The following is a 24,205-nucleotide window of genomic DNA, read 5'->3' as shown; positions in this document are numbered from 1 at the left end:
ACAATTGCTATGTGTATTTACAAACGGATTACTTGTGGATTACTTGTTTACCTAGCTCTTATCAATAGCTCTTATCAATTTATAAATTACAGTGCATGGAGAATGCTGTTATTTCTATCGGAAAAAAGAAAGCAGATGCTTTTTCCACTTGGAACCGGCAGGTTCGCTCAACCTTATTCATGGTTTAAGTCAAGGTCAGAATACGGTGTATCTGTATCACCTTCATTTCTTAGCCATGAGAAAGAGTGAGAACAAGCTATAGAAGGATGGGAACAAGCTATAGAAGGATGGGAACAAGCTATAGAAAGCGAAATACTGGAGTTTTGGCGCAGGTGCAGCCTACTAGCTAACATGCACTACCTAGAAAAAAATTATACTTGGGAGTAATAGAATCTATATAATATCATCAAAAATAATATTACAATACTCTATTACTGTTTCGATTTTTCCTCCCATCACTAGTGTATGTGTGTTTGTGTGTGCGCATAGCATTGACCCTGGTCACTGTTGTGTGATTCCCCCCCCCGCTTTTGTAACATTTAAGCAACTTATGCGTTGATAAGTAATTGTGTGAAATGGCACTGTTGAAATGCATATTGGGTAATTCAAGAACAGTCGGCCTCTGGTTGCCTCAGGAGGAATATATACCAGTTCCTGGAAAATGTGAACTGAAACTATGACCTCAGAATCTGAAACCTAGCCTACAAATCATATAGCTTATTAACATGTCTGTCATCATTCTTAAAAAAAAGTGAAAATACTGTTTATTAAAGTGATAATTGACTTATGTTTTTATCTAATTCTTGACTTCCTTTGGGTTTTGTTGTTTCCTTCAAACTTTTTTTCATTTCGTTAGCTGGTACAATTTTTGGGAGAATGTGGCAATGCAAGAAGAAACGGATTGTATCTGTTGGCGGTGCATTCAAAAGCATGGGGAAAGAGTTTGATGAATCTGGACTTCTCTCTTTGCACTATGCAAACCTCCTTACTTAACGTTATTCCATATTCTGCAATCATCAGACAGTAATATTTTGTACTGAATGATTCCAATGTTCAAGCTTTGCTTAGTGCGGTTGAGGAGAAAAAAGGCAGCCTGTCCCCTTCTCCCTCTCTCTGGTCTGCTTCCACTCAGACAACAATGGTGAGTTTTGGTTTCTCTCTGATGTTCATACTGTACATCACTTGGTCACACTGATGAACTTGAAGTCTGGCCCAAAAACACTTTCTTCTGCCTACCCTGCATTTCCAATGAACCTTGAATGACAGTTTTGAGGGGATTTGACCCTTTGCTAAGCCCCGCCCCAGAAATTTGGGCAACCAATCGCAACCAGTGATGTGAAGTTCGGTTATTTTTACTGACTGATCAATTCGACTTGTTCTATCAAAATAACAAATATTTCTACTCATTTCGTTCATTTGAGTCATTTTGAGTCAGTAATTCCCAGAGTACGCAGGACCCCCTACCGGCGAATGATGAGCTGAAAACTCGAAAGAGTCATGATTCTACAAGCCTCTCGTTCACATGTCGTTCATCATAGGGGGTTTATTGGCGCTGTCATTTGTGACTGAGACTTGTAAAAGTGTGCTTTAATCAATGTACGTTTGTTGATTGCTAGGCATACAAATAAGATTATTTATTGATACATTTGAAATGAGGTCTAGTTGCCGCAACCAGACTAGATTGTGAATGACTCTTGGCGGAATGCTTGACTGCCGTGAGGGTGATACGCACAATATAGTTTGCGAACTGACATTCAATAATTGAATACATGCTTGCACCATGCAATCAATTATCAGTTCTAATAAACATGTATTTTTCTTCTCTATGCTGCCTGCAGCATGATCTATTTAAGTAATAATGCCTGAGAAGCCGGTGTTTGGAGGATATATTGGCACGGGTGTTGCCAATATATCCTCCAAACACCGGCTTCGAGGGCATTATCACTTTTATAGAATGGGTTACCAACATATTCAAATTATGATTTACATTTATAAAAAAAAGTTATTTTGATTAATTTATTCATACTATTTCATCCTTCCACAAGATATAGTCCGACACAAATGGTCGTTCGTTCTATTGTTTCGGTTGCCAGAGACGAGACACAGTCGCTCAGTCTTTTTGTTCTGTATCTATGGACGTGACCCAGTCATTCGTTCTCAATGTTCCATTGCCATACTGGCTGGCAACGTTCTTATCCCTTGATTGCTAGCTAGCCAACTATGGCTAACTTACAGTCACGTTACAGTGCAGCCAGAATATCAGCAAAGTAGCTGCATTTGTGTTTGTTTAAGCTGTTTTCTAGTGACATTTATTTGGAAACATCCATAACAATGAGCTAATGATGCGCGATTTCGCCTGGCATAGAAAATATGCTCTCTCGTCAGGACACTGTTGTTCAGAGGAGCTAGCCAACAACACAGCTAACACAATCACTTCAAACTGAATCTGGAAAGACAGCAAACTAGCTGCACTTCGTTTCGTTTTACCTGTTTTCTATTGATAGTTCTTTGTATATATCCATAAAAATTATGCTGATTCATGATTTCGACTGGCTGAGAAAAGCTGCCTGCCTGTTTGTCTCATCCCGACTCCCGACACATTCATTACTATGGGTCAGCTGGAGATCGAACTTGAATATTGAAACAATGTTGGAAATGTCGGAGAGACAGACAGCAAGGTTTATACAAATCTCCACAGTTGAAAACTAAATGTTAGTCTAAAATAAATTTGAGATAATGTCTAGATGCTTTTTATAGTGGAGATCAAGTTTATAAATTGCCTGGCTGGGCTGATGAGACAGTGGATTGCGCAGTCAGATGGAACAGAGTAAATAGGCATTTTAACGTCATAGATTTAGCTGGTGGTATCTTGTGGAATAGACACCGGCTGGAATGCGGTTTTAACCAATCAGCATTCAGGATTAGACCCACCCGTTGTATAATTTCTTCTGGAGTGTGACTGTGGAAGGACATATTGACAGACAGTTGTTGGTCGGAGCATGTCTCTGGAGCCACTGAGCCGGAGGAGCGTGTATCAATCCAGCTGCAGGATTCATTGCGACCAGCAGGTCAAACAAACGACTGAAATGAACGAGTCACTCAGATGTTTCTACAACTTGATTGGAGTCCACCGGTGGTAAATTCAATTGATTGGACATGATTTGGAAAGGCACACACCTGTCTATATAAGGTCCCACAGTTGACAGTGCATGTCAGAGCAAAAACCAAGCTATGAAGCCGAAGGAATTGTCCGTAGAGCGCAGAGACAGGATTGTGTCAAGGCACAGATCTGGGGCAGGGTACCAAAAAATGTCAGCAGCATTGAAGGTCCCCAAGAACACAGTGGCCTCCATCATTCTTAAATGGAACAAGTTTGGAACCACCAAGACTCTTCCTAGAGCTGGCCGCCTGGCCAAACTGAGCAATCGGGGGAGAAGGGCCTTGGTCAGGGAGGTGACCAAGAACCCGATTGTCACTCTGACAGAGCTCCAGAGTTCCTCTGTGGAGATGGGAAAACCTTCCAGAAGGACAACCACCTCTGCAGCACTCCACCAATCAGGTCTTTATGATAGAGTGGCAAGATGGAAGCCACTCCTCAGTAAAAGGCACATGACAGCCCACTTGGATTTTGCCAAAAGGCACCTAAAGAACTCTCAGACCATGAGAAACAAGATTCTCTGGTCTGATGAAACCAAGATTGAACACTTTGGCTTGAATGCCAATTGTCACGTCTGGAGGAAACCTGGCACTATCCCTACGGTGAAACATGGTGGTGACAGCATCATACTGTGGGGATGTTTTTCAGCGGCAGGGACTGGGAGACTAGACAGGTTTGAGGGAAAGATTAACAGATCAAAGTACAGAGAGATCCTTGATGAAAACCTGCTCCAGAGCGCTCAGGACCTCAGACTGGGGTGAAGGTTCACCTTCTAACAGGACAACAACCCTAAGCACACAGCCAAGACAATGCAGGAATGGCTTCGGGACAAGTCTCTGAATGTCCTTGAGTGACCCAGCCAGAGCCCGGACCTGAACCCGATCTAACATCTCTGGAGAGACCTGAAAATAGCTGTGCAGCGTCGCTCCACATCCAACCTGACAGAGCTTGAGAGGATCTGCAGAGGAGAATGGGAGAATATAGATGTGCCAAGCTTGTAGTGTCATACCCAAGAAGGGTGTAATCGCTGCCAAAGGTGCTTCAACAAAGTACTGAATATAGGGTCTGTATACTTATGTAAATGTGATATTTCATTATTTAAAACAAAAAATTTCTAAAAACCTGTTTTTGCTTTGTCATTGTGGGGTATTGTGTGTGGATTGATGAGGGGGAAAAAACAATTTTATAAATTTTATAATAAGGCTGTAACGTAACATAATGTGGAAAAAGTCAAGGGGTCTGAGTACTTTCCGAATGCACTGTACCTCTATCACTCCAGTGTCCCTGCACATTGTTATGGTATTGGAACTGACCCTGTATATAGCTTCTTACTTTCTTGTGTTCTTCTTCTTTCTTAATTTTATTTCTCGTGTTATTTTTTGTGCAACATTGTTATTGATATTGATTACTAGATTGTTGGACTTGGAGCTTGCAAGAAAGGCATTTCACTGTATTTTTGCACGTGACATTAAAACTTGAAACTTAAAAATAAAAAATAAATTAAAATAGAACAAATTGTTTGTGAACTGCACATCACTAATAGCAATTGTCGTCGACAAGCTCACGTTTCAAATGCATAAAAGCCTGTGATGTCAAGAAATAAATGGTTTAAATGGCTAATAATTTAACAGTGCACCAAGGGTACTTGCTACTGTGATTCCTGAAACGCAGTGCGTGTTAGAGTATTTTTCTAATCCGAAATTATACTTTCGTTACATTGTTTGCTAGCTCAGCTGATTAGCTAGTTCTCAGTCTCACTGAACACCAAACGTTGATAATGCTAGCTAGCTAGCTAGCCACTTAATATAACTTGTTTTCTTGAAATGTATGTTAGCTAGCTAAGTTGGCCATGTTATGAATACAACTCCCATCTGCTGTCGACATCAGGATACGATTTGAGAGCACTAGTTAGCTCCAAAAGTGGTTAGTAGCTTTGACTCCATGCTGTCCCGCTCCCCCTCTCCGGCGCTCGACGTCACCAGTTTAATTATCATTACGCACACATGCCACCACTTTTTTTCATTTGGGAAAATATAATTTTCAAATATTCTACTCCATTATATTGTTATTACAAAATAGATTTGTGTTGACTATGGTTAGGGCATGGGAATATAAGAGCGTCTGCTAGGCTAAATTAACTTACAAACTAGGCTATAGACTACCGGGCGGCATTGCGCAAATATGGTGTTTCTAAAAGTGAATTCAAAGGTTTAGAAAAAGGCCTATAGTTGGACCAATGTCATCATTCCATCCCTTTGGCTGTGTTTGGCCCAGGCCCATGACCCTTTACTGAGTGTCTCCTACCCTGTCCTACTCCCTACTCCCCTCTACTCCACATCTCTGGTCAGACACTGCAGAGTACGTCATCCCCTCTTTCCCCCTTGAGAGCATTTTGCTTTTCCACTACTCTAACACAGTAATGGATACATTCCTTTGTTTAAAGCCAGAATTTTAAACCAAATTACCTGGGGTCAATGTCAGTCTTGCAGTTATCATGGGGGTCACAAAAAGCAAGCCTGATGTGGCCCCCAAACTGTTAGTTTGAGATCCCTGATTTAAAGAAACACTATAGCAGGCATTATTAATGTTCATTAAAGTGGAACTGAGAGCATTTTAGCAACATGAAATCTTACTAAAATCTGTTCATATACACCCCCAGGAAGAATATGATGCCTTTTTTAAAACATTTTCTGAAATCGAGCACTTAGATATGGTCATTTTCACGTTTTAATATTTTTATAGAAAGTTTGGGAATGACGTATGGTAAAGTAAGGCATTGTGGGGCGGCAGGTAGCTTAGTGGGTAAGAGAGTTGTGCCAGTAACCGAAAGGTCGCTGGTTCTAATCCCCGAGCCGACTAGGTGAAAAATCTGTCTGTGCCCTTAAGCAAGGCACTTAACCCTAATTGCTCCTGTAAGTCACTCTGGATAAGAGCGTCTGCTAAATGACTAAAAATGTAAATGTAAAAAATTTGAAATCTATAGCAAAATAGAGTGGGAAAGCGGCAGTGCGTTTGGACAATTAATAGACACTGCAGTAAATAAAACCTAATAAAAACGTGTCAGTCTTGTCCAGGACCGGACTCTACACAAACCGTGCGCCATAGCCAATCAGAGCTACAGTAGGCCTATATGCAAATAAGCCATTTTCCACACTAGCCTGCCATCATCCACTTTGAACCGGACTGTGTGTTTACAGGCAGTAGCAACAGCACGACTTTAGATCATTAGAACGCATTCGCCAAAAGCCACAAAATACACCACGGGAGTCCTCTTACATTTGGGAACTTCACAGTCCTATTGATCAAACAACCATGAAGAGGTAGGATATTTCTCCCTCAGTTGCCTATGCACAACAACAACAAGATCAACAACTAATGTTAGCCAGAGCGAGATGAGCTAAAAAATCTAACGAGGGAACAGTAGATAAACCTTCTCAAACTTTTTCAGCTTGTAGTTGGCAGTCAAAATTGCGTTAATAAACTATGGGGAATAGTAGCCTGCTCGCCCTTCTGCAGCTTGCCTGCCAATGCATGCTTATCCCAACCCACCTTTTGACAACTGAATGGGAACTTGCCTGCCTGCCCGCCCATTTGATCGATGCCAAATACATTTGATTGACAACTAAGAGATATGCTAACTGTGGATAGTCGTTCAAGTTCAGCATAGCTAGGTAGCAAAGTGATTCACATTTCTTGCTAGCTAACCAAATGACACCTGCATCTCTAGCTGTAGCCACCGAAAAACAATATGGGAGGAAAAAGTTGGCCACTCACCCACTCATCCAATGACATGACATCTATCATTCCAGTGTTAATACTAATTGTAATTATTTTGCACTATAGCCTATTTATTGCCTTACCTCTATAACTTGCTACATTTGCACACACTGTATATATATTTTCTGTTGTATTTTTGACTTTATGTTTTGTTTTACCCCATATGTAACTCTGTGTTGTTGTTTTTATCGCACTGCTTTGCTTTATCTTGGCCAGGTCGCAGTTGTAAATGAGAACTTGTTCTCAACTGGCTTACCTGGTTAAATAAAGGTGAAATAAATAAATAAATAAAAAAAATCCTCCCAGCAGCTAGTTAGTTAGCTAGCTAACGTTAGGCTCTATTTTTAGCTTGCTAAATAAATAGCTACATAAATAGATACGCTAGCCTATTAGCCACGTTATGACTGACTTGTGGTCATTGCCCTTGCTAGTTTGATTGTATTGACATTCCCAGCCTTAGTTACGTTTGTCCTTTTTGTCAAAAATATTGAGTAATTGAAACTGAATCCCGAATGGCTGCCTGGTGCCAGCAAACAATTTACCAGGCCAGCTGTGATTTAGGGAAGGGAAAGCACACTTGATAACAATATTTGTTGGACTACCAAAACAACGTATTGGTGAATTAGTTATATTAATCATGCATTGAACTGCATCCATCTATTCTGACAACAATGGCTTACTCTACGTCATGGCATTTTGAGTCAAATATAACCTATTTTTAAAACCTCTTAAAGTTGGTATTGTAGCATAAACTGGGAATTTGATATTTTTCACTGATATTATGATTGACTGTTTGTTTCATATCTGCAAAGTAGTTAAAACGCTGTCAGTTCCACTTTAAGATGACTAATAGGATTGCTAGTCATCTTTTTTTAGACTTATGGGAGCACAAACTAGCGTCATCGTGCTCTTGTGATAAGTACTGTACTGATAGCTTCAAAGTGCTGGTGGAAGCATGGCATCAAATTTAGGCATCAGGCAGGGTTGTCGCATGCGACCAATGGCTTTGATGTTTTCCTGAAGTCCACTATAAGCAATATCAGACATTTAACCTCGCAGCCAAAATATTTTTACATGACAAGGATTGCCCTCTGGTGGTGACTGTGCTGACCTTTATTCTTCAATCTTTCATCTCTCTCTCTCTCTCTCTCTCTCTCTCTCTCTCTCTCTCTCTCTCTCTCTCTCTCTCTCTCTCTCTCTCTCTCTCTCTCTCTCTCTCTCTCTCTCTCTCTCTCTCTCTCTCTCTCTCTCTCTTTCAAGTCACTCTCTGTCTTGCCCGTGATACCAATAACCTTGTAATGTCCCCCCTTATATGCCTCCAAGCCATTTAGACAGACACAGTGGAACCAAGCGTCAGATGACTGAACATACTACAGGAACAGAAAAAGACAAAGAGAGACAATCCATTCCCTGTAGTCCAGCCCAGATCTACCCTCTACCCTCAGCCAAGCCAATCCTGTGCCATCACACTGTTGGCCTCTGGTCAGGGATATTGCGCTCAGGAGCAAAGCGTAGTGTCAGTGTGAGGAGGGGTGTGTGTGTGTGTGCTCCGAGTGTCTGTGATAACCTGATTAAAGAAAGGAGAAATCAAAATGTCCATCCGGAGGAGGAAGGAGGGAGGAGGTGGTGCAGGGGAGGTGCTGTACACCAGGTCACCTATCTGTCACATAGGCAAGGTGCACTTTGACTTTAGTGAGGAGGTGGTCAGGAGTCGCTCCCCCTCCACCACTCACAGGTGACTCTCTTCTTTCTTCCTTTAGTTCTTCGTCTGTTTGTTTGATTATTAGTTTATTTTTCTGTCTGTATGTCTGTGTCAGTCTTTCTTTCTTTCTCTCATACTTTTTTAGGTTGCAGTATTGGTATAAATACCTGTGTATGATAGATTGTAGAATGGCTGTGTTGCAACATTTACTTACTGTACAGTAAGTCATTTCAGATAGGATTGCCCTTGCACAATAATGATTTGCAAAGATATTGTGAAAATGTACTACTTTGGTGGTGAATTCCTCTGTGTGTTTGCAATGCAATATGAATACTTTGAATACACATTTACAGCAGATGTACTGTACTAACATGCTGGGGTTCAGTGTAAGATTAAGTGTGTGTGTGTGTGTGTGTGCGTGTGTGTGTTCCTACGCTTGTATTTAACATCGATTATGTCAATCTGATGGTCGCTGGGAGGTGTGGGAGTAGGAAATGCCTTAGTGGGATATGGAGATATGTTCTGGGATAATCCTACATGAAGGGACTACAGTGGGGGTAAATGCTGCTGGGCTACTGTATTAGAGGCTCAACTGTGAGGCTTTAGATGTAGTAGTGTTGTTGGGTAGTGTTTGGTGCATATTGGATTTGGAGTGTGCACGTTTCAAATATACATACATACACACACACACACACACACATACACACACACACACACACTTAGTTGGTGCCTTATCTCTGTTTGTACAACTCTGTTTGCATCCCTCCCTCTGAGCAGGATATTCTATCTAGCTTCTGCTCTGCTCACATGCCTTGGCTGCTCACCTCTTGACCTCTCTGCCACCCTGTAATGTTTGGCATCATCAGTAGAGGAAATCCGGTTATTTTCTGTCATCTGCTTATGAGCCATTTGCGTGTAATCTGCATCATTATAAGCCATCAAACACAAGGCATTTCTGCCTTAGCTCTGTGCACCGAAATATGGTGTGCTTATAATGGTGTGCTCTCCTGTATCACTGTATGTACAGGTTTCAAGTTTCAAGTTTTATTAGTCGTATGTACAGGATACACATGGTATACACCGTCCAACGAAATGCTTACTTGCAGGTTCCTTCTCAACAATGCAACAACAATAGGAAATAAAAAATAAGAATATGAACATAAAGTAAATGGCTCAGTAGAATAGAATAAACATTTTTAGCATTTAACTGTACAGGTCCTGTCATACAGCAGTTCACTTCACTGTCACCTATTCAATTAATCAACAATATTTTTTGTAAAGCCCTTTTTTACATCACCAGTTGTCACAAAGTGCTTTACAGATACCTAGCCTAAAACCCCAAAGAACAAGCAATGCAGAGACAGAAGCACAGTGCCTAGAAAAAACTCCTATTGGTACTGTTATCACAGTCTAGGTTTTCCACTAATTTCAATATTCAATATTTCATTGCTTATGATTACACTGTTTGCTTGCAAATTGCCACTCTGGGGTGGACTATTCTATTCTACTCTACTCTACTCTTCCCTGCTCTATTCTAGGTGCATCGCTGTGAGTCTGTCATCTGTTTTTCTCTCTCTCCTGTGTCTTACTGCAGCTTCGATGTGGAGAATGCCCCGTCTGCATGCTGCAGCCCGTCGGACCCCCAGGCGTCCCCGAGCTCCGGCCTGGTCCTGCACCCCAACATGGGGGGCCACGGGCAGCGCCGCGAGTCCTTCCTCTACCGCTCCGACTCGGACTACGACATGTCGCCCAAGTCCCGCGAGTTGTCCCGCAACTCCTCGGTCGCCGGAGAACTGTGAGTCTGCTTCAAAGTAGTGTCGTAGTTTTACCTGGGTGAAATATGTATTTTTATATATTTCCGTTTGAAATACTCGTACAAATGCATTATTGGAATATCGGAATGCGTATATACACTGAACAAAAATATAAACGCAACATGTAAAGTGTTGGTCCCATGTTTCATGAGCTGAAATAAAAGATCCCAGAAATGTTCCATACACACAAAAACCTTATTTCTCTCAAATTTTGTGGACAAATTTGTTTACATCTCTGTTAGTGTGCATTTCTCCTTTGCCAAGATAATCCATCCACTTGACAGGTGTGGCATATCTGGATGGGGGGGGGGGGGGGGGCTGAGGAGTATTTATTTCTGTAATAAAGCCCTAGGGCCTAATGAATGTATTTCAATTGACTGATTTCCTTATATGAACTGTAACTCAGTAAAATCGTTCGAATTGTTGCATGTTGCGTTCGTTTATATTTTTGTTCAGTATAATATAGCTCTGACTTTATTGTTTTCCTTCAGGCATGGGGAAGACCTGATTGTGACTCCTTTTGCTCAGGTAAATGTTTCCTCCATTTGTGAATGTACATTTAGATATACATGATTATGAATTATGGATTATTACGGAATGATTATGTGATTTAACATTAGATGTGCTGTCTGGCTTTAGGTTCTTGCCAGTCTTCGCACAGTGAGGAACAACTTCACCACCTTGACCAATGTACAATGCACCTCTAATAAGTAAGTGAACCTACAATTTGCTTCCATCTGAAATGTAATAACTCATGCATGTAGTATGTACATTGGATTTGTATGCAATGCATTTGTATAGTTATCTAAATCCACAATAAAATAAAGAAGGTGTGTTACATCTGCCCTGAAACTTGGTAACAAGTCTTTGTGGCTGATGAATTTAGTGTGGCCGGTGCACTGAAAAGTTTCACCCATGGGTAAATGCAACATAAGAAGACACATATCAGTTGGTGTAACCAGTGTGCTAGAGAATTATATACAGGAGAGTTTGACCTGAGGTTTCAACCAACCACTAGGTGGCACTCGTGTCAAGTTGATGATTTCATACTGCGACACCACCTTCAGAAAGTATTTGCACCCTTGACTTTTTCCACATTTTTGTTGTGTTACAGCCTGAATTTTAAATGGATTCAATTGAGATTTTGTGTCACTGGCCTACACACAATAGTCAAAGTGGAATTATGTTTTTAGACATTTTTACAAATTCATTAAAAAGGAAAAGCTGAAATGTCTTGAGTCAATAAGTATTCAACCCCTTTGCTATGGCAAGCCTAAATAAGTTCAGTAGTAAAGATTTGCTTAACAAGTAACATAATAAGTTGCATGGACTCTGTGTGCAATAATAGTGTTTAACATGATTTTTGAATAACTACCTCATCTCTGTACCCCACACATATATTTATCTGTAAGGTCCCTCAGTCAAGCAGTGAATTTCAAACACAGATTCAGCCACAAAGACCAGGGAGGTTTTCCAATGCCTCACAAAGAAGGGAAACTATTGGTAGACATTTGAATATCCCTGTGAGCATGGTGAAGTTATTAATTACACTTTGGATGGTGTATCAATACACCCAGTCACTACAAAGATACAGGCGTCATCCTAACTCAGTTGCCGAAGAGGAAGGAAACCACTCAGGGATTTCATGATGAGGCCAATGGTGACTTTAAAACAGTTACAGAGTTTAATGGCTGTTACAGGAGAAAACTGAGGATGGATCAACAACATTGTAGTTACTCCACAATACTAATTTAAATGACAGAGTGAAAAGAAGGAAGCCTATACAGAATAAAAATATTCCAAAAGATGCATCCTGTTTGCAATAAGGCACTAAAGTAAAACTGCAAAGAATGTGGCAAAGAAATTAACTTTATGTCCTGAACACAAAGTGTTATGTTTCGGACAAATCCAACACAACACAACACATCATATTTTCAAGCATGGTGGTGGCTGCATAATGTTATGGGTATGCTTGTCATCGGCAAGGACTAGGGAGTTTTTTAGGATAAAAAGAAACGGAATAGAGCTAAGCACAGGCAAAATCCTAGAGGAAAACCTGGTTCAGTCTGCTTTCCAACAGACACTGGGAGACAAATTCAACTTTCAGTAGGACAATAACCTAAAACACAAGGCCAAATATACACTGGAGTTGCTTACCAAGACCACATAGGATGTGCCTAGTTACAGTTTTGACTTAAATCAGCTAGAAAATTTATGGCAAGACTTGAAAATGGCTGTCTAGCAATGAAGCTTGAATAATTTTAAAAATAATAATGTGCAAATATTGTACAATCCAGGTGTGCAAAGCTCTTAGAGACTTTTACCCAGACTCACAGCTATAATCGCTGCCGAAGGTGATTCTATCATGTATTGACTCAGGGGTGTGAATACTTATGTAAATGAGATATTTATGTATTTCATTTTCAACACATTTGCAAACATTTCTAAAAACATTTTTTTCAGTTTGTCATTATGGGGTATTGTGTGTAGATGGGTGATCAATCCATTTAGAATTCAGGCTGTAACACAACAAAATGTGGAATAAGTCAAGGGGTATGAAGATTTTTTTTTTTTAAATGTATGAATACTTTCTGAAAGTGAACTACAAGCCATTTCTGATTGTACAAAACTTGCTACTTTGAATGGCTCCCGAGCATGTGTACTGTTGTAGCTGTAATGTTGAAATCCAAGGAATTATATGATGTAAGGGGATAGATATGAAGTGTTGAAATGTATATATACAGTGGGGAGAACAAGTATTTGATACACTGCCGATTTTGCAGGTTTTCCTACTTACAAAGCATGTAGAGGTCTGTAATTTTTATCATAGGTACACTTCAACTGTGAGAGACTGAATCTAAAACAAAAATCCAGAAATCACATTGTATGATTTTTAAGTAATTAATTTGCATTTTATTGCATGACATAAGTATTTGATCACCTACCAACCAGTAAGAATTCCGGCTCTCACAGACCTGTTAGTTTTTCTTTAAGAAGCCCTCCTGTTCTCCACTCATTACCTGCATAAAAGACACCTGTCCACACACTCAATCAAACAGACTCCACCCTCTCCACAATGGCCAAGACCAGAGATCTGTGTAAGGACATCATGAGGAATGAAAATTCTGTGGATATATTGAAGCAACATCTCAAGACATCAGTCAGGAAGTTAAAGCTTGGTTACAAATGGGTCTTCCAAATGGACAATGACCCCAAGCATACTTCCAAAGTTGTGGCAAAATGGCTTAAGGACAACAAAGTCAAGGTATTGGAGTGGCCATCACAAAGCCCTGACCTCAATCCTATAGAATTTGTGGGCAGAACTGAAAAAGCGTGTGCGAGCAAGGAGGCCTACTAACCTGACTCAGTTACACCAGCTCTGTCAGAGGAGGAATGGGCCAAAATTCACCCAACTTATTGTTGGAAGCTTGTGGAAGGCTACCCAAAATGTTTGACCCAAGTTAAACAAGTTAAAGGCAATGCTACCAAATACTAATTGAGTGTATGTAAACTTCTGACCCACTGTGATGAAATAAATAAAAGCTGAAATATATTATTCTCTCTACTATTATTCTGACATTTCACATTCTTAAAATAAAGTGGTGATCCTAACTGACCTAAGACAGGGAATTTTTACTAGGATTAAATGTCAGGAATAGTGAAACTGAGTTTAAATGTATTTGGCTAAGGTGTATGTAAACTTCCTACTTCAACTGTATGTATTTTACTTAGTTGATGATGGAGGTTATAGGCCTACTGCTGCATTGGCCCACAGGCTATCTCTGAGTTCTATGCGCAAAATTTTTTAGCCTCCAATGGACCACAGTGTATCAATAACCAGGTTTCCATCCAACCTTTTTATGCTAGTAAAGACAGGCCTGATGGAAACAGAAAATTTGACAGTAGCCATTCCAAATGTTGACAAAACAAAATATGCTAGAAAAGGTAGGATCTTTTTGTGTGTAAATTGAATTATGCAAGAAATGGCAGTGGAAACGCTTTTATGCACAAATATTGAGATAATAACCAACATATGGAAGTAAACTTGGATTAACGTGATGGCATGTTGTGTGGTCCTCCCACTTCCACTCGGGAAAGCATGCAGTTTATAAGGCTACAGATGAAATAAGTTATGATGCACTTCACAGGGTGGTGAAAGTGCACGGTGATGAGGTTGAGCTCCTTTCCAATAAATATCAAGGGTCTTATTCTGGTGGCATGATCAAATCAAATCAAATTGTTTTGGCCACATGCGCCGAATACAACAGGTGCAGACATTACAGTGAAATGCTTACTTACAGCCCTTAACCAACAGTGCATTTATTTTTTATAAAAAAGTTAAATAAAACAACAACAAAAAAGTGTTGAGAAAAAAAGAGCAGAAGTAAATAAAATAACAGTAGGGAGGCTATATATACAGGGGGGTACCGGTGCAGAGTCAATGTGCGGGGGCACCGGCTAGTTGAGGTAGTTGAAGTAATATGTACATGTGGGTAGAGTTAAAGTGACTATGCATAAATAATTAACAGAGTAGCAGCAGCGTAAAAATATGGGGTGGGGGGGCAGTGCAAATAGTCCGGGTAGCCATGATTAGCTGTTCAGGAGTCTTATGGCTTGGGGGTAGAAGCTGTTGAGAAGTCTTTTGGACCTAGACTTGGCACTCCGGTACCGCTTGCCGTGCGGTAGCAGAGAGAACAGTCTATGACTAGGGTGGCTGGAGTCTTTGACAATTTTGAGGGCCTTCCTCTGACACCGCCTGGTATAGAGGTCCTGGATGGCAGTGATGTACTGGGCCGTACGCACTACCCTCTGTAGTGCCTTGCGGTCGGAGGCCAAGCAGTTGCCATACCAGGCGGTGATGCAACCAGTCAGGATGCTCTCGATGGTGCAGCTGTATAATTCTTTGAGGATCTGAGGACCCATGCCGAATCTTTTCAGTCTCCTGAGGGGGAATAGGCTTTGTCGTGCCCTCTTCCCGACTGTCTTGGTGTGTTTGGACCATGATAGTTTGTTGGTGATGTGGACACCAAGGAACTTGAAGCTCTCAACCTGTTCCACTACAGCCCCGTCGATGAGAATGGGGGCGTGCTCAGTCCTCTTTTTTTTCCTGTAGTCCACAATCATCTCCTTTGTCTTGGTCACGTTGAGGGAGAGGTTGTTATCCTGGCACCACACGGCCAGGTCTCTGACCTCCTCCCTATAGGCTGTCTCATCGTTGTCGGTGATCAGGCCTACCACTGTTGTGTCGTAGGCAAACTTAATGATGGTGTTGGAGTCGTGCCTGGCCATGCAGTCATGGGTGAACAGGGAGTACAGGAGGGGACTGAGCACGCACCCCTGAGGGGCCCCTGTGTTGAGGATCAGTGTGGCAGATGTGTTGTTACCTACCCTTACCACCTGGGGGCGGCCCGTCAGGAAGTCCAGGATCCAGTTGCAGAGGGAGGTGTTTAGTCCCAGGATCCTTAGCTTAGTGATGAGCTTTGAGGGCACTATGGTGTTGAATGCTGAGCTGTAGTCCATGAATAGCATTCTCACGTAGGTGTTCATCTTGTCCAGGTGGGAAAGGGCAGTGTGGAGTGCAGTAGAGATTGCATCATCTGTGGATCTGTTGGAGCGGTATGCAAATTGGAGTGGGTCTAGGGTTTCTGGGATAATGGTGTTGATGTGAGCCATGACCAGCCTTTCAAAGCACTTCATGGCTACAGACGTCAGTGCTACGGGTTGGTAGTCATTTAGGCAGGTTATCTTAGTGTCCTTGAGCATGGGGACTATGGTGGTCTGCTTGAAACATGTTGGTATTACAGACTCAGTCAGGGACATGTTGAAAATGTCAGTGAAGACACGGAGAGCGTGATCACATAGTCATCCGGAACAGCTGGTGCTCTCATGCATGCTTCAGTGTTGCTTGCCTCGAAGCGAGCATAGAAGTGGTTTAGCTCGTCTGGTAGGCCTGTGTCACTGGGAAGCTCGCGGCTGTGCTTCCCTTTGTAGTCTGTAATAGTTTTCAAGCCCTGCCACATCCGACGAGCGTCAGAGCCGGTGTAGTACGATTCAATCTTAGTCCTGTATTGACTCTGCCTGTTTGATGGTTCGTCGGAGGGCATAGCGGGATTTCTTATAAGCGTCCGGGTTAGAGTCCCGCTCCTTGAAAGCGGCAGCTCTACCCTTTAGCTCAGTGCGGATGTTTCCTGTAATCCATGGCTTCTGGTTGGGGTATGTACGTACGGTCACTGTGGGGACGACATCATCGATGCACTTATTGATGAAGCCAGTGACTGATGTGGTGTACTCCTCAATGCTATCTGAAGAATCCCGGAACATGTTCCAGTCTGTGCTAGCAAAACAGTCCTGTAGCTTAGCATCTGCGTCATCTGACCACTTTTTTTATTAACCGAGTCACTGGTGCTTCCTGCTTTAGTTTTTGCTTATAAGCAGGAATCAGGAGGATAGAGTTATGGTCAGATTTGCCAAATGCAGGGCGAGGGAGAGCTTTGTATGCGTCTCTGTGTGTGGAGTAAAGGTGGTCTAGAGTTTTTTTTCCTCTGGTTGCACATTTAACATGCTGGTAGAAATTAGGTAGAACGGATTTAAGTTTCCCTGCATTAAAGTCCCCGGCCACTAGGAGTGCTGCCTCTGGATGAGCATTTTCCTGTTGACTTATGGCCTTCTACAGCTCATTCAGTGCAATCTTAATGCCAGCATTGGTTTGTGGTGGTAAATAGACAGCTATGAAAAATATAGATGAAAACGCTCTTGGTAAATAGTGTGGTCTACAGCTTATCATAAGATACTCTACCTCAGGCGAGCAAAACCTCGAGACTTCCTTAGTATTTGATTTTGTGCACCAGCTGTTGTTTACAAATATACCCAGACCGCCACCCCTTGTCTTACCGGAGTCAGCCGTTCTATCCTGCCGATGTAGTGTATAGCCCGCTAGCTGTATGTTATCCATGTCGTCGTTCAGCCACGACTCGGTGAAACATAAGATATTACAGTTTTTAATGTCCCGTTGGTAGGATAACCGTAATCTTAGGTCATCCAATTTATTTTCCAATGATTGAAGATTGGCTAATAGGATTGATGGGAGCGGCAGTTTACTCGCTCGCCGTCGGATCCTTACAAGGCACCCCGACCTACGTCCACGATATCTCCGTCTCTTGCTCATGCGAATGACGGGGATTTGGGCCTTGTCGGGTGCCTGTAGGATATCCTTCGCGGCCGCCTCGTTTAATAAAAATTATTCGTCCAATACGAGGTGAGTAATCGCTGTCCTGATATCCAGAAGCTCTTTTTGGTTATAAGAGACGATGGCAGAAACATTATGTACAAAATAAATTACAAATAACGCGGAAAAACACACATAATAGTACAATTGGTTAGAGGGCTGTAAAACGGCAGCCATCTTCTCCGGCGCCATGATGATCGATGCTTGGCTGCCGTTTGACAAATAAAAATAATCTTGCTCTTTTGTCCGCAATAATCTCATAATGTAGGCTATACCTGCACTGTGTCTGTGAGTTGTTGGCTTGAGCGCATGTGCCAATTCCAGAGTGGGCACATTCTCTATATAACGTAACTTTATTTGTGACATAACCATCAGTAGAGTTGAAAATGCGTTTGAAACCCATTTAACTTGTATTTTTTATTTGGTACATGGGAATTTAGCTGATGAAACAGAGTATTTATGTCTGTAATAAAGTCCTTTTGTGGGGAAAAACTCATTCTGATTGGTTGGGCCTGGCTCCCCAGTGGGTGGGCCTGGCTCCTAAGTGGGTGGGCCTATGCCCTCCCAGGCCCACCCATGGCTGCGCCCCTGCCTAGTCATGTGAAATCCATAGATTAGGGCCTAATAAATGTATTTCAATTGACTGATTTCCTTATATGAACTGTAACTCAGTAAAATCGTTGGAATTGTTGCGTTTATATTTTTGTTCAGTGTATATATATACACTACATGACCAAGAGTATGTGGACACCTTCTCGTCGAAGATCTCATTCCAAAATCATGGGCATTAATATTGAGTTGGTCCCCCCTTTGCTGCTATAACAGCCTCCACTCTTCTGGGAAGGCTTTCCACTAGATGTTGGAACATTGCTGCGGGGACTTGCTTCCATTCAGCCACAAGAGCATTAGTGAGGTCAGGCACTGATGTTGGCCGATTAGGCCTGGCTCGCAGTCAGCGCTCCAATTGATACCAAATGTGTTTGATGGGGTTGAGGTCAGGGCTGTTTGCAGGCCAGTCAAGTTCTTCCACACCGATCTCGACAAACCATATCTGTATGGACCTCGCTTTGTGCACAGGGGCATTGTCATGCTGAAACAGGAAAGGGCTTTCCCCAAACTGTTGCCACAAAGTTGGATGCACAGAATCGTCTAGAATATCATTGTATGCTGTAGCGTAAAAATGTCCCTTCACTGGAACCCCCTTCAGGGGCCTAGGCCGATCCATGACAAACAGCCCCAGACCATTATTCCTCCTCCTGGCATCCGCCAAACCCAGATTCGCCCGTTGGACTGCCAGGTGGTGAAGCGTGATTCATCATTCCAAAGAACGCATTTCCTTTGCTCCAGAGTCCAATGGCGGTGAGCTTTACACCACTCCAGCTGATGCTTGGCATTGCGCATGGTGATCTTAGGCTTATGTGCGGCTGCTCGGCCATGAAAACCCATTTCATGAAGCTCCCGACGAACAGTTCTTGTGCTGACGTTGCTTCCAGAGTCAGTTTGGAACTCGGTAGTGAGTGTTGCAACCGAGGACAGACGATTTTTACGCGCTACACGCTTCAGCACTCGGTGGTCCCGTTCTGTGAGCTTGTGTGGCCTAACACTTCGCGGCCGTTGTTGCTCCTAGACGTTTCCCCTTCACAATAACAGCACTTACAGTTGACCGGGGCAGCTCAAGCAGGGCAGAAGTTTGACGAACTGACTTGTTGGAAAGGTGGCATCCTATGACGTTGCCACGTTGAAAGTCACTGAGCTCTTCAGTAAGGCTATTCTACTGCCAATGTTTGTCTATGGAGATTGCATGGGGTGTGGCTGAAGTAGCCGAATCCACTAATTTGAAGGGTCCAAATACTTTTGTATATAGTGTATATATAGTTCATTATATATATTTATACAGTGCCTTCGGAAAGTATTCAGACCCTTTGACTTTTTCCACATTTTGTTAGGTTACAGACTCATTCTAAAATTTATTAAATTATTTTTTTACCTCATCAATCTACACACAATACCCCATAATGACAAAGCAAAAACAGGTTTTTAGAAATGTTTGCTAATTTATACCAAATTAAAACTAAAATATCAGATTTACATACAGTACCAGTCAAAAGTTTGGACACACCTACTCATTCAAAATATATTTTATATTTGAGATTCTTCAAATAGCCACCCTTTGCACACTCTTGGCATTCTCTCAACCAGCTTCATGAGAATGCAATCGACCATGAAGGCCTGATTCACGCAGTCCTCTGAACAGTTGATGTTGAGATGTGTCTGTTACTTGAACTCTGTGAAGCATTTATTTGGGCTGCAATCTGATGTGCAGTTAACTCTAATGAACTTATCCTTTGCAGCAGAGGTACAGTGGGGGAAAAAAGTATTTAGTCAGCCACCAATTGTGCAAGTTCTCCCACTTAAAAAGATGAGAGAGGCCTGAAATTTTCATCATAGGTATACGTCAACTATGACAGACAAATTGAGAAAGAAAAATCCAGAAAATCACATTGTAGGATTTTTTATGAATTTATTTGCAAATTATGGTGGAAAATAAGTATTTGGTCACCTACAAACAAGCAAGATTTCTGGCTCTCACAGGCCTGTAACTTCTTCTTTAAGAGGCTCCTCTGTCCTCCACTCGTTACCTGTATTAATGGCACCTGTTTGAACTTGTTATCAGTATAAAAGACACCTGTCCACAACCTCAAACAGTCACACTCCAAACTCCACTATGGCCAAGACCAAAGAGCTGTCAAAGGACACCAGAAACAAAATTGTAGACATGCACCAGGCTGGGAAGACTGAATCTGCAATAGGTAAGCAGCTTGGTTTGAAGAAATCAACTGTGGGAGCAATTATTAGGAAATGGAAGACATACAAGACCACTGATAATCTCCCTCGATATGGGGCTCCACGCAAGATCTCACCCCGTGGGGTCAAAATGATCACAAGAACGGTGAGCAAAAATCCCAGAACTACACGGGGGGACCTAGTGAATGACCTGCAGAGAGCTGGGACCAAAGTAACAAAGCCTACCATCAGTAACACACTACGCCGCCAGGGACTCAAATCCTGCAGTGCCAGACGTGTCCCCCTGCTTAAGCCAGTACATGTCCAGGCCCGTCTGAAGTTTGCTAGAGTGCATTTGGATGATCCAGAAGAGGATTGGGAGAATGTCATATGGTCAGATGAAACCAAAATATAACTTTTTGGTAAAAACTCAACTCGTCGTGTTTGGAGGACAAAGAATGCTGAGTTGCATCCAAAGAACACCATACCTACTGTGAAGCATGGGGGTGGAAACATCATGCTTTGGGGCTGTTTTTCTGCAAAGGGACCAGGACGACTGATCCGTGTAAAGGAAAGAATGAATGGGGCCATGTATCGTGAGATTTTGAGTGAAAACCTCCTTCCATCAGCAAGGGCATTGAAGATGAAACGTGGCTGGGTCTTTCAGCATGACAATGATCCCAAACACACCGCCCGGGCAATGAAGGAGTGGCTTCGTAAGAAGCATTTCAAGGTCCTGGAGTGGCCTAGCCAGTCTCCAGATCTCAACCCCATAGAAAATCTTTGGAGGGAGTTGAAAGTCTGTGTTGCCCAGCGACAGCCCCAAAACATCACTGCTCTAGAGGAGATCTGCATGGAGGAATGGGCCAAAATACCAGCAACAGTGTGTGAAAACCTTGTGAAGACTTAGAGAAAACGTTTGACCTGTGTCATTGCCAACAAAGGGTATATAACAAAGTATTGAGAAACTTTTGTTATTGACCAAATACTTATTTTCCACCATAATTTGCAAATAAATTCATAAAAAATCCTACAATGTGATTTTCTGGATTTTTTTTCCTCATTTTGTCTGTCATAGTTGACGTGTACCTATGATGAAAATTACAGGCCTCTCTCTTCTTTTTAAGTGGGAGAACTTGCACAATTGGTGGCTGACTAAATACTTTTTTCCCCCACTGTAACTCTGGGTCTTCCTTTCCTGTCGCGGTCCTCATGAGAGCCAGTTTCATCATAGTGCTTGATGATTTTTGCGACTGCACTTGAAGAAACTTTCAAAGTTCTTGAAATGTTCCGCATTGACTGACCTTCATGTCTTAAAGTAATGATGGACTGTCATTTTTCTTTGTTTATGTGAGCTGTTCTTGCCATAATATGGACTTGGTCTTTTACCAAATAGGGCTATCTTCTGTATACCAACCCTACCTTGTCACAACACAACTGATTGTGTTAAGAAGGAAATGCATTAAGATGGAAAGAAATTCCACGAATGTACTTTTAACAAGGCACACCTGTTAATTGAAATGCATTCCAGGTGACTACCTCATGAAGCTTGTTGTGAGAGTGTGCAAAGCTGTCATCAAGGCAAAGGGTGGCTACATGGATATTAGCGTCACCACAGGGCTGATACTTAAATCCCATGATAATGAACTCTATTTAGGTCCTATTCAAGGTCAATATTAAATAATAAGTGTGTACACTAAAGAGTGTGTGTGTGTGTGTGTGTGTGTGTGTGTGTGTGTGTGTGTTTGCTCGCAGGTATGCATTTGTCCATCTGTGTGTGCAGTGCTGCACTGATATCCAGTGTTTCTCTCCTCTCTCTTCTGTGTTTTTAGGAGGTCTCCGGCCGCTCCCCAGCCTCCTGTAACCAGAGTCTGTCTGTCAGGTGAGCTCTTTGTCAACTCCAGACTCAACCAATCCTCTTAGTCACATTACGTTAATTCATAATCCCTGAAACTACATTTGAAAGTTCATTTTGAGATCACATTCAAAGTATGCATTTGCATTATTAGGCTTGCTATAACCATTCATAACAGCTTGTGTCTGTCTATAGCAGTCTGCGAATGCCCAAAAGGCTGTAATGCATTAATTCATAATGCACTATGCCTTCGTAATGCATAACACACAGGTGGTCATAGAAAGTGTTCAACTTTTTTCCACCAAAGACAGACAGACAGGAAGACTGACAGACTAATAGACAGAGCCAAAGGGGTAGGGGGGGGGGGGGGGGGGATATAAAAACATGTGGACACTGGGCATAAAAACAAGCGCCCCTCCAGACCCTGGTTGAAATTGTATTTGTTTTCCTGTCAAATGCGATTGTGCGATTGATTTAGCTTCCCTGGCTCAATGGAACCAATTGAATAAAGTGCAAACTCTGCCCACCTGACACCAGACTGGTTTAAGCAAATGTTTAATTTGAAAGAAAATAAACTATTTGAACCCAGGTTTGCTCCCCTCACAGCTATCATCATCACAGGAAATTAACCGTGACGACTTAACAACAACGCAATAAACGTCCCTTTCACTGACGTCACAATCAGAGAGCGATGAAATAGAAAGAGTCCGAAAAAGAGAAAGACTGGAGAAGAGTCTTCTCCAGCCTGCCCAGATTGATATCAGGTGGAGGATGGAAGGAAGAAAGAAGGAATGAAGGATTTTGGAATTCCTGTTTCGCGGGTCCGTCCAACTTCATTGACGTCAGGATGGCCAACATACTGGCCCTTGACACTTCCTATCACCACAAATGTGTAGACTTGCAGGAAAAAATACAAGATAAGACGATTGAGGAGTTTTGCATTGTCCACCCCCGCACGTGCACATTCAGAGGCAGGAACACATACAAATACCCCAACTTTGTAGGAAACGGTATGCTGAAACGAACTAAAAGAGCATACAGTACACACAAATAAATACAACTATGTAAGTACAGACACTGTGCACATACAAAAATGAAAGCTTACTGTATGTCTGACACACACATGCACACACACATACACTCCACCAGCACTGTTTAAGACAAGGACACAATCAAACCTATCTAGTTGCATTTAGCACACATTCACTGATGTGCTCCTCTCCAAATTTTAGTGATTGGCACATTTCAAACCTCTACCTAAATGCCTTTTTAGGTACTCAACAGATGACATCAACCTAAATAACGAATCATTGTTAATACTGATTTGAAGCATAACAATGAACAAAAGTGCCAATAGGAAAGAAAACCTCATATCCTCCCATTGCTATCCAGCTCTTTGTATTCTGTTTGTCAAAGACAATAGAATTTCATGACAGGAAACGGAGAAGGAAGGGAGAACAGATTTTTCCTGTTTTGCATCTGTGTTTTATTAGATGAGGCAGTAGTCTTTCATTAATGAACAACATCATGGTGGAAAAGGATACCTGCGTTTTTCCGGTATTTGCTCAGTGCATATCACTGCATGATGATTTAAAGGAACCCTCAAGAGAGAGCGGGAGCAGGTGCTGAAGGAAAGATGGAGTAATGAAGAAAGGAAGAGATGAGCATGTGTTGAAAGAGGGCTGGAGTTGGAAAGAAAGATGAAGGTGAGACCGAGAGAGAGAGAGAGAGAGAGAGAGAGAGAGGAAGAGAGGGAGAGAGAAAATAAGAGGGAAAGACAACCGAAATATGACCTTCCTGAGACTGCATGAGGTCAACGGAAACCAGGCTCTCACCACAATAAACAAGTGGACAGCCAGAAAGAAAGAGAACCATGGCAAATGAAATAAAC

At 42.0% G+C, this 24,205-nt stretch overlaps 1 protein-coding gene across 1 annotated transcript; it reads left to right on the top strand.

Moving 5' to 3' along the window:
- Window positions 1-8,526: 8,526 nt before the first annotated feature.
- On the top strand, window positions 8,527-22,382 carry LOC311150519 (3',5'-cyclic-AMP phosphodiesterase 4B-like; the record flags this gene model as incomplete). The annotated part of the gene is made up of 5 exons (XM_084188005.1): window positions 8,527-8,669; window positions 10,231-10,431; window positions 10,942-10,978; window positions 11,090-11,160; window positions 22,292-22,382. The coding sequence occupies 5 exons, from the start codon at window positions 8,527-8,529 to the stop codon at window positions 22,380-22,382; spliced, it is 543 nt and encodes a 180-aa protein (XP_084044131.1).
- Between the last annotated feature and the right edge of the window lie 1,823 nt (window positions 22,383-24,205).

The sequence above is a fragment of the Coregonus lavaretus genome, assembly GCF_964263955.1.
Source record: "Coregonus lavaretus genome assembly, chromosome: 23".
NCBI classification, from domain to species: Eukaryota; Metazoa; Chordata; class Actinopteri; order Salmoniformes; family Salmonidae; genus Coregonus; species Coregonus lavaretus.
This window is presented reverse-complemented; position numbering and strand designations above follow the sequence as displayed.